At 50.2% G+C, this 17,290-nt stretch overlaps 6 protein-coding genes across 6 annotated transcripts; 3 read left to right on the top strand and 3 right to left on the bottom strand.

The window, feature by feature from the left end:
• Nucleotides 1–1,593: 1,593 nt before the first annotated feature.
• Nucleotides 1,594–3,351, bottom strand: A1O9_04599 (uncharacterized protein; the record flags this gene model as incomplete). Its single annotated transcript, XM_013406887.1, has 1 exon — nt 1,594–3,351. One exon carries the CDS (start codon nt 3,349–3,351, stop codon nt 1,594–1,596), a length of 1,758 nt encoding a protein of 585 aa, XP_013262341.1.
• A 490-nt stretch (nt 3,352–3,841) lies between these two features.
• On the top strand, nt 3,842–4,468 carry A1O9_04598 (uncharacterized protein; the record flags this gene model as incomplete). The annotated part of the gene is made up of 2 exons (XM_013406886.1): nt 3,842–3,928; nt 4,049–4,468. 2 exons carry the CDS (start codon nt 3,842–3,844, stop codon nt 4,466–4,468), a joined length of 507 nt encoding a protein of 168 aa, XP_013262340.1.
• Nucleotides 4,469–6,275: 1,807 nt separating this feature from the next.
• A1O9_04597 (alcohol dehydrogenase) lies at nt 6,276–7,656 on the top strand (the record flags this gene model as incomplete). The annotated part of the gene is made up of 2 exons (XM_013406885.1): nt 6,276–6,350; nt 6,400–7,656. The coding sequence occupies 2 exons, from the start codon at nt 6,276–6,278 to the stop codon at nt 7,654–7,656; spliced, it is 1,332 nt and encodes a 443-aa protein (XP_013262339.1).
• Nucleotides 7,657–8,690: 1,034 nt separating this feature from the next.
• Nucleotides 8,691–9,426, top strand: A1O9_04596 (uncharacterized protein). The gene is made up of 2 exons (XM_013406884.1): nt 8,691–8,840; nt 8,892–9,426. The coding sequence occupies exons 1-2, from the start codon at nt 8,700–8,702 to the stop codon at nt 9,369–9,371; spliced, it is 621 nt and encodes a 206-aa protein (XP_013262338.1). The 5' UTR covers nt 8,691–8,699; the 3' UTR covers nt 9,372–9,426.
• A 1,247-nt stretch (nt 9,427–10,673) lies between these two features.
• A1O9_04595 (uncharacterized protein) lies at nt 10,674–12,626 on the bottom strand (the record flags this gene model as incomplete). Its single annotated transcript, XM_013406883.1, has 1 exon — nt 10,674–12,626. One exon carries the CDS (start codon nt 12,624–12,626, stop codon nt 10,674–10,676), a length of 1,953 nt encoding a protein of 650 aa, XP_013262337.1.
• A 1,084-nt stretch (nt 12,627–13,710) lies between these two features.
• A1O9_04593 (peroxisomal hydratase-dehydrogenase-epimerase) lies at nt 13,711–16,527 on the bottom strand (the record flags this gene model as incomplete). Its single annotated transcript, XM_013406882.1, has 3 exons — nt 13,711–15,030; nt 15,079–16,302; nt 16,369–16,527. 3 exons carry the CDS (start codon nt 16,525–16,527, stop codon nt 13,711–13,713), a joined length of 2,703 nt encoding a protein of 900 aa, XP_013262336.1.
• Nucleotides 16,528–17,290: the final 763 nt, after the last annotated feature.

The following is a 17,290-nucleotide window of genomic DNA, read 5'->3' as shown; positions in this document are numbered from 1 at the left end:
GAGTGAAGATCGGGTCGCAGCTAGATCTACAAGCCGAGCGGGTTTTCCGCAGTCTCCTTCTTGCCGCCGAGCGAGTCGGTGCCGTCTTTGACTGTGTTTCCAGTTGCTTTGGTGGTGTTACCGATCTTTACGGTGACCGGGGGGGGCTGTCGTTAGTAATTGCTCTGCCCAGGGATTTGCATCGTGGAAAAAAGGAAGCGGGGGTAGGTGCAGGGAGGTATGATATTGGAATATGAAGCACAAAAGAAACTCACTCCTTCGGTAGCACCTCCAACGGTCTTTCCTACACCCTGGCCAACGCCGCTGACGGTGTTGCCGACGGTGTCCTATTCAAGATGATAGATGTGTCAGCTGCGGCTTTCCTGGTGAGGTTTTGTTTCCATTCGGGTGGATAGGATGTGGATGGCGGATACTTACAGTCAGCCCACCGACAGTATTGCCGACGGTGTCGGTGACGCCGCCGAGGATACCTGAGACTCCTCGAGACGAAGTCAGTCTTGCTGGTCTATGAAAAGATTGAGGGCGGATAAGGAGCCAGGGGGGGATAGATAGATGTCAAGGGACTACTATGCTGGGCAGGGTACGCGCGAGGTCGATGGTCCATACATACCACTCTGCTTCTTCTGTGCGTCGTCCGACATTTTGATCTCTTTTCCTGGTCAACTGTGGTTAAGTATTATCAAATTGACGAGAGTTGTAGTCCAGCAAGTCTTTCGAATGATCAGAAACAAAAGAGACTCTAGGAGGAGCAAAGTGTGGCTTGACCCTGCCTTTATACATGCCAGGCAAGCCCGTCCACCTTACCTACCGTTCGATCGATTCCAGCACACGCAACTACATCATAACCATACAAGCAAAGGGCCAGGATTCACCCTGACTGCATGTATGTGGCTTGACGTCAACCGCCAGCCCTCTCCCGTCTTGAAGCTGAGAGGGTGCAGGAGCAGTAGCAGGCGGATGAGGTGAGTGCCACATAGCTGACCCTTCGAGAATGGGGATGCTCAAGCAAGGATGTCCTTGCATAGCCAGCAGCCACAAGTGGCTTGTTGCCTGGCCCTCGTGGCATGAGATTTCCAGACCCTGGAGACGGAATACGACCGTCAGGGTTCAGATAGACCAGTGGCAGGGAGGCATAAGGCGGATGGGTAGTGGTGAGCGTTGGTATTGTGAAATCGTGTGCAAGCAGGGATGGGGTTGGAGAGTTGAGAACTTGGGGGTGGATGTTGGTGCGAAAGTCGTACATCCCTGGTTGCAATTACGTAGTGTTGCGTCAAGCGACCCAGTAGGCATGGAAACTGGGCATGATGGGTAGGGTATGAGGTATGTATGTATGTAGATCAGAGTCGACGCTCGAGATAGAACATGGCTGCCTCACATTGAATCAAAGCCCATGGGTCATATTCTACATCTTGAAACGGTATCAGCTGTGTTCGTTACGGTATATACGCGCTGCCAATTCGCACTCGAACATGGCCAAGATACATAGTCATAGAACAATCTGTGAAACGCGTTATGTGAGGCCTTATATTAGAAATAATCATGAAGGAGAATCCCCGCTTATCGCCCCAGGGGAATATTTCATCAATATCATGGCTACCCTAGACTCATGACAATATCTTCTTGGACACTGAACGACCTATGGCCTCCAGGGTTGTCTCTGTATTTATCCAGGACATCTTCGTCGGGATCCTCACGACTTCTCTGGCTTGTTGCGCTAAACCGTCCAGTATTCTTCCCGCTGCTACTCTTGCTGTCACTTCTGTCACGCTTCGAGGAAAACCATCCGCTCTTTTTTGGCTTGTTGGCATCATCTTCGGTTTTGGAGTGCACCGATACAGGTTTCTCGCTCTGCTGTGAGGGCGTCGGTGTTTTCTCCGGTCCACTGACGCCTTTGGCAAAGTCTTTTGCTTTCTTGATTTTCTCTTCTTCGGGATCCGAGACCTGTGTAGGCGTGCCACTGCGGCTTGGCTCAACACTCGGTGTTGCTTCAACCAGCTCAGCATCTCGATACCATTTCCTCCGTCTAGTGTACCTGCCCCATCCGTCTTCCCTCCTGCCATCATCCCATTTATTGTCGTAATAGATCCACCCACCACCATCTTCTCCCGTCTCTTTGCCTGACGTACCGGCGGCTCCTGTCTTGGACTGACTCGCATTTCGTTTGTGTTGTTTCAGATCGCCATGCTCTATCCGCCATTCGGATTTATCCACCCACCTCCACCTGGCTAACCCTCCATCGACGGAGGGCAGTTCGAATTCGTCCTTTGATGGTGCTGGATTGAGCTGCTCGTCGGTCCAGGGACCACGCTCATAAGCGAAAAGTGAAGTCGTCCATCCCAGACCGAGCCAGCGACGCTGGTTTTCATAGATGATAAATGTAAATCGGACCCCAGATGAGTCAGGTCGACGTTTTGTAGCAAACTCTGAAGCGATACCGGCCTGTGACTTTTTCCTAGATCTCAGGGCTGTGCGAAGGAGAGAATCCGACCCTGCCCGCGGCGACGTATCCAAATCCAACCCTGTGACGAATGCTGCGGCCTTGCGCATCAAGACCGAACGCCAGAGAATCACTCGAGATACCCGCGCAGGTCTTGAATGCCAGGTGAGGATTACAGTGCCTACAGTCAAGATGACTCTTCGAGAAGTTAGGATATAGAATGGTGGTAATGTCAAAAAGATCCAGAATGGGGTCACGAGAAGGACTCGAATGAATAAAGTGGTCAAAGCGGGGCGAGTTGTTGCTGCGGTAGGAGTGGTCTGGGTGGACAGAAAATCGGTCAACTTGATGAACGGTTCGAGAAGAATATTACATCGAGCTGTAAACTCCTGTAGGGTATCAACAATCTCATCAAGGGTTTTGTGATGTGGAGTAGCAGAGCTCTGGGACTCGGACCGATCTCCTTTGGACGGTCGTTTGTCCCCGGTCTTGGAGGTGGAAGATAATGGAGAATATCGCCTTGAGTACATTCCTAGAATAAGAGCAACCACCACCAGAATGGGGCTCGCGAGTCGAATGATTTCACCGCCATAGAGCGTGACAGCCCAAAATGTTGCAACAAAGAGATACGACTCCCATGGATCTTGTGTGCTCCAGGACAATAGTCCCATCAACTTATTCAGAGGAAGAAGGAACGGGTGCGAATGGGCCAAAGCCCGAGTGATCTGTGGTGGTGTTGCTACCAGAAGCGGAGATTTCTTGTGGACTATCACCGTAGACCTCTGCTTTGAGGTAGCGGAGTATCCAGAGGCTGAAGTGGGAGAAAAGGCAGCAAAGGTGGGAGGATTCGAGTCCCAGGCCTGCTGGGAACTCGCAGGGTCGGCATGAGACGCATATGAGTTCGGTCTGGACATTGATGACATCCAGGGCGTGTCTAAAGGGCATATCAGTCAAGTGATTCGCAACGATAAGTTGGAGCTGACATACCAAATGCTGCCATACAATAATGATCGCTCAATCATGGAGTCAAGATGATGGTGGTGATGACGACAAAGGTGATGGAGCAGCTAGGTCACGAGCCGGGACGATGGGGGATTACAAGGATGGAAAGATTATTGAATTAATAGGGAGAATTGCATGGTGTAGACATGATGTGCATTCGAGACAAGAGGAGATTGTCTCCAATCTGATCAGAGTTGTGAACACGACCCGATACTCTTGCGATGGAGACAGGAGTGGGTGGCATGTGCACAAGCCTGAGGCAAACAAATATGCACCATCGACGTCAACGTCAGCGACGAATGGACCGCGGTTTGGGGGGTGGCCACGTGATTTCAATCCTGTGGTCGATTCACGTGACTGAAACCTCTCGGGAAAGTTTAGGCGAGAATCGTCCCGGCTGGAATGTCCTTTTTGGATGCTGCTCTCAAGTTTCTTTTCCAAAAGGTTTCCTGCGCTTTCCATCAGACAACCTGGAGCGTCGGCTTCATTGTGCGTCAACATCATTCTCTTTCGTCGTTGCGCCTTCCGCCAAGATACCATGGTAAGTAAGAGGAGATCCAGCATTGCTTGTTTGCAGTTCCTGCTCGATACAGCCACTGACTTCTCTAGGCGCACCGAATCATTACCCAGATCGTCCTAACCGGAAGTCGTGTGTTTGGTCGAGCTTTTGCCGAGGCCTACAAACAAGCCCAGGCCTCATCACAATATGCCAAAGCTGCAGGGAAGAACAATCCAGGCGCGATGAACACGGCCGCTGCCTCGGGCATGACCCTCGACGAAGCTTGCAAAATTCTCAACGTGAAGCCACCCCAAGGCGGAATTACGAATATGGAAAACGTAATGGAACGATTCAAGAAGCTATACGACCTCAACGAACCCAAAAAGGGCGGTGGCGGCTCGTTCTATCTCCAGAGCAAGATCCTACGTGCGCGTGAACGGATAGAAATGGAAGTTCGAGAGGCGGAGCGGAAAGCTGCGTTGGAGAAAGAGTTGAAAGAAGGTTGGAAGCCCAAGCTCTACCAGGAGTGAAATTTCTGTGCTAACCGTCAACAAGGACGGTGACCAGACCGGATTGCCCCTCAAAAGGGGCGCTCAAGAAAATTTTCCCGAGTCTCGATTTACTGGGCCATCCTTCACCTTCGCCAGTAATGTTGATCTTTGATGCATAGCGAACGGCGCTCAACAATACATGTCGGCATTTTGGGTTGTACCATAGGAATGGCATTTCCACATTGTACATTGGCAAGCGAGAGGAATCGTCATTGGTTTTGGGCTGGTGGCATTTAGACACTCGTCTCAGACAGGGACGAATGTGGATGATGAGCACTTTTGTCTCTATGAAACACAATTCGCCAAGAACATTACCTTAGATGATTGTTCTCTAAGGGCGGGAAATATCAGACAGACATCTCAACTCATTCTGGGTCGATTGGGGAGGAAGGGCGCGGAGAAAGCGGTGGCCACTTCATGGATGTGGGTTGATCGTACGACTGCTAATTCGATCAATCAGGGTTACATGTGTGTCCGCGTGCCCGCATATCAGTGTTGAATTGCAACACGACGAGAAGTTATAGGATTGCTACCAGCGGGCTCAACTTGACTGGACATCTTGGAAGAATTGGACAGGCACTATTTCCCTAGGTATATACCCCGTTGATTAGAGCGATCGTTCAACGAACCGGTTCAGTCGAAATTCAAAGTGCCTATATCGAAGAGGCAAAACCACGTGCACAGAGATTATATTCCTGACTATACCGATAAACATCACTGGTCTTGGTCGCTCTAGCGTTGTTTGTAGGATGAGATGCCAGGAGACTTGTGAGAACGGAGAAATCCAGACGGCGCCGGCGAGGGACCAACTACCGAGTAGATGAGTACGGAGCAATGAGGACTGGATACTAAGCTTGTCCCTCGGCCCTAACCATTGATCCCTCGAAAGACGATAATGTCGCAATCCACAGGATCGTCTTCTGACTTCGTAGCGTCACCCCAAAGGTAGAGAAACAGGCGGGCCGAATAAAGAGGGCCATATCAAGGCGTCCGAGTTACGGAGGATGGAGTGCCCAGGTAGGCGTTTTCTTCCAATATAATCGCGTCATGGATCTGAGTGGCGCCATTCTCGACTCTCCTTCGCTCATCCACTGTTGTGCATGGTCGTGCATGTGCCTCTTTGACCTGCCTTATCTTGTGTTGCCATGCTGGCGAACCGGAGCATGCACTTGGGACTGTAAACGATGCACTGCATAATGTACGACTTGTGCAGGTGGATGGATCGATTTATCTGATATCAAACACACACCTCTTGACAATGCAATGCTCCACTGCCATCTCACCATCTCACCATCTCACCGGTGATTCCAAACACCAACAATCTTCGGCCTGCTGTCTTTTTCGAGCACGAAGGGATCCTATTCTCCGCTCCCGAAAGTATCTGGCTCCTGGCTTTTTCCTGGCACCGCACGGCAATCCCCATCCCTGTGCCCCATCTCATCCTTGTTCTTCCGGCAGCCCTTGTCTAGCTCATTTTCATTATCTGCTGGCCGTGCGCAGGTACGCCCCGCCACTGCCAGTCGTTCGCACTGTTCCCGAGGGCAAAAAAGTTGAGTTGCAACTTGCCAGCCAGTACTCCGTATTCCACCTTCGAAGGTTCCCACACACCAAATTGTCTGGAGTCTTGACCGCCAGCTTTGATCCCCGACTAGGACTGTAGACCATAGATATAATCATATACATAGTAATCCCGTAATCCCCTTTCCATCGTCGGCCCTGAAATCACCTCAATTCTTCGCTCTCTTGTTGCGCAGTCTCATCATCCCTCGACGCGACGCCGAAAGATATGCCTAGGCCGCGGTCGCCACTGTCACACTCACTCCCACCACTCGTTTTTGGAACTGCCACATTTAATTACCAGGTAGGCAGAACTCGACAGGTGAAGGCATATCTGACTTCGAGACCATTAGTACAATGTCGATCCATTCGCCTTGAGTACCACTTCTCTCGTGCAAAAGGCCCTGGCCAACGGTGTCCATGCTTTTGACACCTCCCCATACTATGGGCCGGCAGAGGAAATCCTGGGCACCGCTCTAGGTTCCGATCTAGTTCGAAGATACTACCCAAGAAATCAATATTTCATCCTTACCAAAGTCGGCCGTGTTGCAGCCGACGCCTTTGATTATTCTCCAGAGTGGATTCGCCAAAGTGTGCGGAGGAGCTGTGAACGACTGAAGACTAACTATCTCGATGTGGTTTACTGCCACGATTGCGAATTTGTCTCTCCACAAGAGGTCTTGATTGCCATCAAGGAGCTACGCCGCATTCGTGACGAGGAAGGAAGCCTGAACTATGTTGGTATCTCAGGTTATCCAGTTGACGTCCTCTGTGAACTGGCTGAGATGATTTTGCGCGAGACTGGAGAGCCCCTCGACATTGTACAATCCTACGCCAATTATACTCTTCAGAACACGAAGTTGTTGTCCGAGGGCCTTCAGCGCCTAGTCAACGCCCGCGTCGATATTGTGACGAATGCAAGTCCTCTTGGTATGGGACTTCTGAGACGCAATGGACCTTCACTCGGTGCACTGGGCGACTGGCACCCTGCTCCCGACAATCTGCGCCAAGCGTGCATTGATGCGGCTAAATGGGCCGAAATCAGAGGCGAGAAGTTGGAAGTGGTTGCTGTCAGATTTGCTCTCGAGAATTGGCTTCGAGAAGGTGCAAAAGTCGGCACTTTCGGTAGCCCACTCGGCCACAACGACAATTCCTACTCTTCTGGCCTAAGTCTGCCCCATGAGAAGATTGGTGTCAATGTCATGGGTGTCAGCAAAATTGAGGAACTCGACGAGACAATTCGAGTATGGCGAAGTGTCCTTGATGGTCTGGCCGATGATCTAGATGCGGATCCTGGCACAATCACTCCCTCAGACGCCGTCACCGATCATGAATGGTCGTTATCGCGACGACAAACCATTCGCACATTGGCAAAGGGAATCCGAGAAGTCATCGGATCCCAGTGGGTGGACTATACCTGGTCTTCACCGGAGCCGGGCTTTGTCAATCGTTTGAGGCCATCATTCGACGACCACGACCACGACGCCGACGAGAAATGTAACGATGGAACACTTGCAACTTCCCCCGAAATCACCATGCTCACTCCTCCCTCCGAGGCTGAGGATGATCAAGCGCTCCAGGAAGTTCCTCCTCTACATACTCTGGTTTAAGTATCAAACCAGAAGTTTTCCTGACTGTTCTACCATATTTTTTCTACGGTCAAGACAAAGTTCAATACCTGCTGCATCTGACAGCCTTCAAGAGGATGTCTAGATCGCATTTTACCCTCGATGCGCTGAGCCTACTGCGCAGCTGATGCTTGAAAGCGCTCGTTGGAACGACGACATCTTGCGTCTCGCATGACCAGCGGTTTGTCATATCAGCTAAAACACATTGACTGGTAGGGAATGCTCTTGAAGGAGCTAAAGTGAAGGGTGGCACTTTCTCAACTGCTTCGGCTTCGAGGGTGCTTTCGAAAGACCTGCGATCGAAGGTTTCATAATCCAGGTTGACAGAGAGCTTCTTGAAGTTAACTCCTCAGGTAGTTGCGTCCGTGGTAAAGCTGTCAAGCTAACCCTCGCGATGGAATAACATCTCGAACACACAAGGAGAGGTGATGGGAGCAAGCAAGAGACTCTCTCGCTCATGTCTGCTTGTAATCAGATACATGTGCGGGGAGTCAGGTTGGCGAAATTCCACGTGAAATATCCAGTCCCAGAAGATGTTGAGAACACCACAAAGTAGCGGCGCTGGACGGCGAATGCACTAAGATAGGCTAAATTGGAACAATGCACCATCTCGTTCCGAGTCCAGATTTTGTTGCCATTCTTCACACCACAAAGGGAAAATATATCATTGCGCCGAGAGGTACCTTCAAGAGTACTGAATCTGCGAAGTTGCCAGGCACAGCTGGCCAGCGCGTTACTCGCAGATGCCAAATTTTCGGCCTTCGCCCAGATATCTATCTTATTCGTGACTTGTCTTGACCTTACTCTCAGTTCTGCTCCATTATAGAGCGCTGGTGAGTGAAGGTAGTCCAGAACTGAATGCAACCTGCCTAAATAACACTGCCCCCTCCCTTACAATAGTTTCCTATTGTCTCTTCTTCTGTTGCCTTCCCCAGCGCATCACCCATCTCTTCCCACTCATTGATCGACTCAAACACCTTCTTCCACAGACATATCGTGAACGCGGTCAGAGTTCTCTCAGAACCATGGCAAACAGGGCATACTTGATGGAGTCTTCCAATTACGCAGATTTGACAATCATCTCTCAAGGAGTCGAGTTCCAGGTTCACCGGAGCATCTTGTCTATTGTTCCATACTTCAAAGCTTTGTGTGAGGGTGGCTTTCAGGTAAGATATGTACGCTCCGGATCTTGCTCGTTGTACCGAGGCCGAGGGTAGCAAGAGGCGGAGGTACGAACATCTGATTTGTCGGACCACCATCCTGCAATCATAAGCCGAATCCTATTCTATCTTTACACTGGCGACCTAGAGGAGGATCAGGTTCCCACAGTCTATAAAGACCGCGTCGCGGAGATTGACTTGCTTTTGCCCGCTAGCCGTCTGGAAAACAGAAAGCGAGACTGTAACGGAAAACGAGTGAAAACGAATGTAGACTTCCCACACTTGGCAAATCGCCTCATGCTAATTTCCATGGTGTACAGACTGGCAGACATGCTCGGAATGGAAGATCTGAAGGATACGCCGTTTTTTCCGTTGCCAGTCAAATCTTTCTCGCCAGGCATTTTAATATCCCGAATTCTCCCTTCCGTTGAACACCTTGTTGAAAAGCGCTGGAGAAGGAGACAGGATAAGACTCCAAAGTGTCTTCTTTCTGGCCCAACCTCACCATACAAGTCCCCTGCTGCCAGGGACCATTGACGTAGTGAAGGAATACGAGCCGGAAGCCTGGAAGATCTGTTGCGAGCAGCTTGAATCATGCGAGCGTTATCGGTTGATCACCTATGCGGAACAATCGAAGCATATACTGTCTCCCAGCTCACGAGCCTAAACTTACGTTGTGAGCACTGATCGCCCGTCTACTTCGCCGCATCCACACTCCGCGATTTGAAGGGAGATTGGTGGGAAGAAGATGGCCTTAAGGTGGAGTTTGATAGCGGCGTCTGTAGATAGGTCAGCAACTGCAACCTACGGGTTACCATGAAATACAGTTACTATGTCGATGGTGTGCTTCATCCATTGAACAGCGTCGAATAAGGAATGGTTCCCTCATCAGTCAGTCTCAGGATATCGTCAATGAGTCTTTCAACAATATCAACTTCCGCCTGATTCCAGAAGCGAAGAGATTCTAATAGCGATGCTTGTTGAACAGTCAATAGCAATGAAATTGAAGCAGCTTACAGAAAGTCGCTAGCTAGCTGCAGGTCCGATGTTCTTCGTTTCTTATCATGTATCTATTTGCACGTGAGACGTCCTTGCTAAGTAAACTGTGAAGTTCAAACAGCTTCCATCGCCCCCCGAAATGTGTTATGGTTGCCGACCAATATGCAATGGCCTTCCCAGCATGCCAGTTCTATCCAAACTGAACGGCCAGCTTTCACCATACCGTCACCTCCCTACTTGAAAAGCTGGGCTTGAGCCACAATGATCCAGTAAGTTATGAAAGCCTATGCCATCCACATGATTGGCCTGAAATGAACGAAAATGGAACCTCCAGCGCCCAACGGTGATTGCCAAGACGAGGCTGTGGCAGAGGCCAGAAAAAGGGGGCACTTGGTATGTTGGGCTTGGCACCATTTTGAATTCTCAATGGATATCATCTCATGCCTGCTTTTCATGCAACAGACACGGTTGTCAGCTGAACCCATCAGGACATCCGCCTGGCCTTGTTTCCAAGTGTTACTTTCAGCATAGACGGAATGTCAATGATTCAACTGCTCTCCCTGTCTGCCCCAGCCTTACCTTGACTGGGGCGACACCAAAGGGAGGAGGAAAAACATCCACAATATGAAAGGCATGCGTGTACATACATACTCAAGGCTGATAGGCCTATAGGATATAGCCAGGTCAAAAAGTGAGCACCGTTTGAAGGAATAGGAGCTCCTTATAGAAATTGAAGCGAAAATAGAGCCGTATTTTCAGCTCGAATTGTGGGGTATCACTGATCTCAGGTATGCCGGACAAAGAACCCGCCGTCTTCCATCTATCGCTTGTACTTAGGAGCTACTCAACATCGACGCTGATGAACATCTCGACGGCCCAATCGGCAATGTCTTGCACTGACCACCTCCCATCCTTCAAGCGATTGAGAACCGTGTCTTCACCGGCGACGTTGCCAACAGCATCTTCTAATCCCTTGACGCCGATCATCCCCTCACGTTCTCTCCACATTCGCTCTGCATCTTCGCCTGCCCGCTTTACCTCTGCATCTTCGTCTTCTGCGCGGTATAGATCGCATTTATCGCATTCCTGGCACTTCTGTCCCGGGGTGGGTCTAAAATGCTCACAGAAGTGTCGGTAGCCCTCGCCACCTTCGGTATTTGAACCCGCTTTGCCAATGTTCTTGCGACACAGGTAGCACATGCTGTACCCGCAGACGCAAGTCAATTTGTTGCAGCCCGAGGATTTGACGAAAGAAGTGCCACATCGGGGACAGGTGCGTTTGATTGCGGCCGTGCGGGCGGCTTCGACCGTGGTCCGTAGAGAAAGGATCAACGGCTCGTGGCAAATATGGGGGTCGTGCCATGACTTGAGGCATTGAAGGCAAGATTTGCGACCACATGATGCTCTGCGGCAAACGAAGCGCGTGGTTCGATTGCGAAGGGCTAGGTGGCCTAACGCAATGTAAAAGTATGAGGAGAAGAATTTTGGAAAGAGTACAAGGAAAGGTATCGCGAGAAACAGTAGTGCTGGTATTAATTCAAGAATCAGAATCAGGGTGAGGGTACTGATGTCCTTGGGTCGGCGAACGTGCCAGTTGAGTTTTGAAGCATGTTCTGCCTTGTAGTCTTGGTCAGCTTCAGCGTACGAGCAGAATGGACAACGGGCGAGAGTTATGGCGGAAGTTTGAATGGAGTGCTCCGCAAGCCGGTCTTCAAATCGAGCCCATGTTTCTGAAGCAGACTTTTCCCTCGAAATAGACCTCTGGACAAGGTCTCTCGGTATGCAGCCGTCACAGTCATCGTCGATTGATGGTGCGAGACATTTCAAAGTTCCTCGCTCCATGTCCACTGTTTTCGCCCATCCCTGTCCGAAAATTGCCTCATTCAGGGTTCTCCTCACACAATCTAAGCAGATGGTATGGTTGTGCAGAGTACATGCTGCTATTTTCTCGAATGTGGTGTCGTTATAGCATATTTGGCATTCGAAGAGTGCACCGGCATCCTCAGCTTCTTGAAGGTTGATCGCTTCAGCGAGTTCAATATCAATGGCATGCTGATCCCTGAGCTTGGGTACTGCATCTGGTACTGAAAATAAGGTTGTCAATTCTTGATCAAGTACCGTACTTCCTGTTGCGAGTAGCCGTGATCCAGCAGGGTCTGATTTACTTTTGTCTAAGAGTATGGAGGGTGGTTCAGTGACGGACTTCTTCTTTTTGAAGATACTTGTGATAGCGATCTTCCATGTCTTATTTGCCAATCCCTGCAACGTAGGTCTTGCATCCGTGTAACAATAGTTCACCTCGGCAAGTACTGCATCTATTGCGCTTTTGTTCAGGCTGTTGAACTCGCGAGCAACCGTGCGTTTAACGGCATCAACATAACTTTTTGTCCGAAAACGTTCGTTTCGTGGGATAGGCTCATCCAGATCTCTTGGTGGAACATTCAACCGACCTCTCGCCCATTCTGCTTTGTATTTGAAAAGTTGTTCAGTGCATAGAGCCAGTCTACTATTGCCATCAAATCTGAGGAGGAGTTCGCGAAGGACTTCAACTTTGACGTCGGGGAAGAAGTCTGCCAGTACCAGTAAATCCTTGTTTAATTGCACAGACACATCCTCTTCTATTTCAAGTGCGAGGGATTCTCGCGAGCCAGCTCGGAAGGGATTCTTGCGCAGGACTTCTGCAAGAGCGGAGGATGGGGATGTAGGACGAGGTGTAGAGTTGGCCTGAGGAGTTGTTTGGCCAGCGGGTGAAGGTTTAGAGGAACGCTTTGACGAGCTCGCTGAAAGCCACATTACACCCATCAAAGACTGTCGACATGATCGGAGGAAGTTGGTACAGGAATGCAATCAGGCCTCATACTATGTGGTTGAATTCGCCAGCGAATGAGTCAGGCTGACGAGCGTGCAACTCTAAAACACACAAAGTCCGAGTGGCCAGATGATGGAGTCAATACTGTACGGAGTACGAAGTACGGAGCACGTACTTGGGAGTCCCTAAGTTGGCCACCGATGCCCCCCTATGTTTTTATTTCAGTTAAACAAATGGGAGAGACTCACAGCTCCGTACCTCCCCAAAATTATTCCCGAGGGACTTTCCCAACCCCCACCACTCAAGCTCCCGCATGTACTACTACTATGATGTATAGACTCGTGAGTACTTCCGTACTCCGTCCAGTCCAACGATATGACCCGCTAAATCGAATCTCCCTTTACTAGATTGGGAGAATCACAGAGAGCTACACGGACATGCCCTTGGCTCACTCCTAAGCCCCCCTCTTGAACAGCAAGAAAAAAAAGACTAAAAAAAGGGCTCAATCGGGATTCGAACCCGAGGCCTGTCACATTTCATGGCTTTTACAACCATAGGCTGGCTATCCCGAAGCGACAATCATACCACTAGACCATTGAGCCAATTCTGCCACAATCTCTGTGTGATTTTCGAGCAAGAATCAGCAATTTTTCGGGTTTGCCGTATACATACTTTTGTAAACTTGTCGCTTAAACTATGGACGGCTGGGACTTCCAGCCAGCCTAGTCAGCCAAAGTTTGTGGGTATGCGCCGAACTGATGGCTGACTGTTCAAGTCTGCTACACGTAACCAAAGGGTCGATAGTGGTGTCGTAGACCGAAGAAGCAAAAAGCCGGGCTTCTGATACATCTACTACTTTCTCCAAGAGCGAGGCAGGTCGGACTGACAAGCGCAATGCCAGTGGGCCTTTCAAAACGAGGTTGACTTCCATCTCCCTCTTACTCCGGGAAAACCACTGAGGCAGCGGAATGAACCAGTACTATAGTATATCGTATTCTCCTTTTTGTGAAAAAGGCTAACCTATTACGCCAACATCAGGCTTCCTAATGTCCCCAGTCCTATGGCATCTTACAATTTCGGCTTTGGTCCTCCACGTAGCTCAGCTCCAGCCCCTGCCAAAGCAAGCTTGCCAGTCTCCTTAATCTTCGTCTGGAAAATGACGAAATTGCCCTCTTTCCACATCTCCGTCACGAGGGTCTGTCCGGGGTTGACGGTGCCTGCAAATCGGACTTTGATGTTCTTGAACTGACCATAGGTCATCAAGACATGCTTTCCAGAAAACCCGAAACTGGCAAGTCCGTGTAGAATAGGTACTTCGAAGCCACCAACTTTGGCAAACTCAGGTTCAATATGCAGCGGATTGCGATCACCATTGAGTCGGTACAGGGCAGCTTGGTCAGGTGTGGTCTTCTCCTCCACAACAGCATCAGGGGCGCGCTTGGGAGGGGCATAGACCTTTGTGGCAGGACCTCGATCCGCGCCAGTCTTAGACCCGCCAAAACCACCAGACCCCCGGACAAAGACAGTGCTTTCATTATAGAAAAGATCTTCTCCGGTCTTTGCATCCTTGGTGGTGACACCCGTAACGATCAGTCCGGCTTTGCCCTTGTCTTGAACCTCGATCAAACGGCTGTATGATAAAGTCTTTGCGGCAGTGGGGATGGGGAATTTTCGGATCTCGAGATATTGTTCGCCATGGAGCAACATCATTGGGTTGAAGTTGGGGAGAATATCGGCAAATTCAAACGGTGACCGTGCGCTGAAAGGGGGTAGCACGCCAAATGTTGGCAGAACTTGGAAGTTCTCGTCACCTTCATAAACGAGGGGAAGCTGTTTTCTGTTGGCATTCAGAGACAGATTGTAGAGGATAACCTCCTTGTCATCCCAGTCGAATGGACTGGCAATTGATTTGGCCTTCTTAGCCTCATCGATCCTGGCAAGATAGTCTACTCCGGAGTTCGACACGGACTTCTTTCCTGTGTTCTGGAGATTCGCCATGATCGCCTTGGTAGCGGTAGTAGGATCAGGATAGTCTGCCCGGCCGTCATCAAAATCAACAATCTTGGACCATTTTTCGAGGACAGCTTCTGGAGTCAACTTAACATCAGTAGGGAATCCATGGCCGCCGGATCTCTGCCATCGGGTTCGTGTTTGCCACCCGCTGCCGACCTCAAACAACAATCCCGTGGGCGGATCTGGGACCTTGTCCGAGCAGAGAAGAAGGACAAGAGGGGCAACATAATCTGGCTTGAATGCCTGGACTAATTCCTCGGGCAAAATTGAACGAGTCATCTGGGTACCTGCGTTGGGTGCGATTGTGTTGACAAAGATGTTGTTCTTTCTGCCTTCGAGGGCAAGAGCAAGCCCAAAACCAAGGATGCCTGCTTTCTATGAAGGATTAGCTGAAGTACAAGGTATGAGTATAATTTAACTTACCGCGGCTGCATAATTAGCTTGGCCAAAGTTGCCGTAGATGCCAGTGGTACTGGTGGTGTTGATGATTCTGCCGTACTTCTGTTTAACCATATAAGGATAGGCGGCTTTCGAACATTTGTATGTTCCTCTCAAATGGACATTGAGGATGGTGTGCCATAGATCATCAGTCATGTTGGCGAAAGCCTTGTCTCTCAGGATGCCCGCATTGTTGATCAAGATGTCAATTCTGCCCCAGGTGTCGATGGCAGTCTTTACAACCGCTTCGCCATCCTCGACGGAAGCCTTATTGCCAACGGCTTGACCACCTGCGGCCTTGATCTCGTTGACAACGGTGTCAGGGTTGACGAGATCGTTGACGACAACCTTGGCGCCGAGCTTAGCAAATGCCAAAGAATAGATACGACCCAATCCAGCACCACCACCGGTGACCAAAACCACTTTGTCGTCAAAGCGAATCTCAGGACCCTGTTCGTTGGTCTTGATTTTCAGCGAATCCTCCAATTTTGTGACCATGTCAGCCACGGTGTTGGGGTATTCGGCTTTAGAAAAGTCATTAACTTCCGGCCATCGCTTCAAGATAGCACCGGGAGTATAGGACGAGTCAGCCTTGAGGAGAAGGCCACCACCACGCTGCCACCGGAGCTTAGCAATATGCCCAGCACCAACTTCGAAGACGGAGCCGTTCTCGGTAGTGTTTGATTTGTGGACTAGAGCAGCCACCAAGGGGACGATCCACTCGGGTTTCAATTGCTCCAGGAGCTCAGGAGGCATGACAGTGGCGGTCATGCGACTGCCCGCGATGGGGGCAATCACGTTGGAGAGAATGTTGTATTTGACGCCCTCTTTAGCCAAAGTCTCAGTGTAGCCAACCTGGGACATTTTGGCGGCCGAATAATTGGTTTGACCAAAGCTGCCAAATAAGCCAGCAGCAGAGGTGGTGTTGATGATTCTGCCAAACTTTTGTTTTTTGAAATGCGGCCAGGCGGCTCTTGCAGTCTTATAAGGACCAGTAATATGTACATCGGTAATGAGATCCCAGTCGGTGTCTTTGATGTTCTTGAAGCTGATATCTCGGAGGATGCCAGCGTTGTTGATGAGAATATCAATTCGACCGAAGGCATCGATTGCGGTTTGGACGATCCTGTCGCCATTGACGACTGAATCGTAGTTGGGCACAGCATTCCCTCCTGCCGCCTTGATTTCTTGCACGACTAAATCTGCGGCCTAGGGGCATACACGTCAACACAAGATTACGACCAGGGCACAAGGAGCATGTGAAAATTAGCTCACCTTTGTGCTTGCACCCTCGCCTTTGAATGAGCCTCCCAGATCATTGACGACAATATTTGCGCCTCTTGATGCAAAGAAGAGAGCGTACTGTTTTCCTAGACCGGCTCCGGCACCGGTGACCACCACGGTCTGACCGTCATACCGCAGAGTTTGAGCCATGTTGTGGCTCTCGTGCATGCGGCTGTGAGGGGTTGTCTGCGTTCTCGCCCAGGGGATCGCGGAGAGAGGAAGAGGGCAAGGAGGCAGGAGCAAGATATGTATGTAGATTTACAAACGAATTAAGGGGTGGAAGGAAGGAGATGCTGATGGTCAGAATCGGCAGATTGAATGAATGTTGACTTCAGTAGATTAATAGACTTGGTGTATGAGCTTCACCCACAAACGGTCACGGCAATCATCATTCCTCAGAAGTCTCACACTTACGGCCGAGGCCGCCTGAGCCTCGGTAACATGTCACATGATCTTACATGGAAATTGGCTGTCTGACACGATCCTAGGTCCTAGGCCAGCACGTGACAGTGGCCAGTCCCGACGTTTGCGGTTTGGTGGGGCGTGGATAGGCCCGAGACAGAAATTGACTTGGAATTCCTATGATGGGTACGAAGGGGTTACACTCGTAGAGACTAAATACATGCACTTAGAAAAGCAGACAAACGAGATACTTGTCACACAGCAAGCAGCACAACCAACTGACTGTGCAGGGGGTCGTAAAGTACAGAAGTAAAATGCTCGTCAGACGGTGCAGTCCACGCACCACGAGTCCATGACACGATCCGATCAATTCTCTTTGCCTCCCCAGCATCCGCCCTGATTGTCTCCACATTTGCTCACTCCCACACTTCAAGTCGGCATGTGCTTTGGGCTTCGCTGCCTCGGTGGGTGCCTTTCAGCTTGCCCCGGTTGGTGTGTCAACACTGCTCCG

Source organism: Exophiala aquamarina, assembly GCF_000709125.1.
Source record: "Exophiala aquamarina CBS 119918 chromosome Unknown aczIA-supercont1.3, whole genome shotgun sequence".
Taxonomy (NCBI): domain Eukaryota; kingdom Fungi; phylum Ascomycota; class Eurotiomycetes; order Chaetothyriales; family Herpotrichiellaceae; genus Exophiala; species Exophiala aquamarina.
The sequence above is the reverse complement of the archived record's forward strand: the minus strand, read 5'-3'. Positions and strand labels throughout refer to the sequence as shown.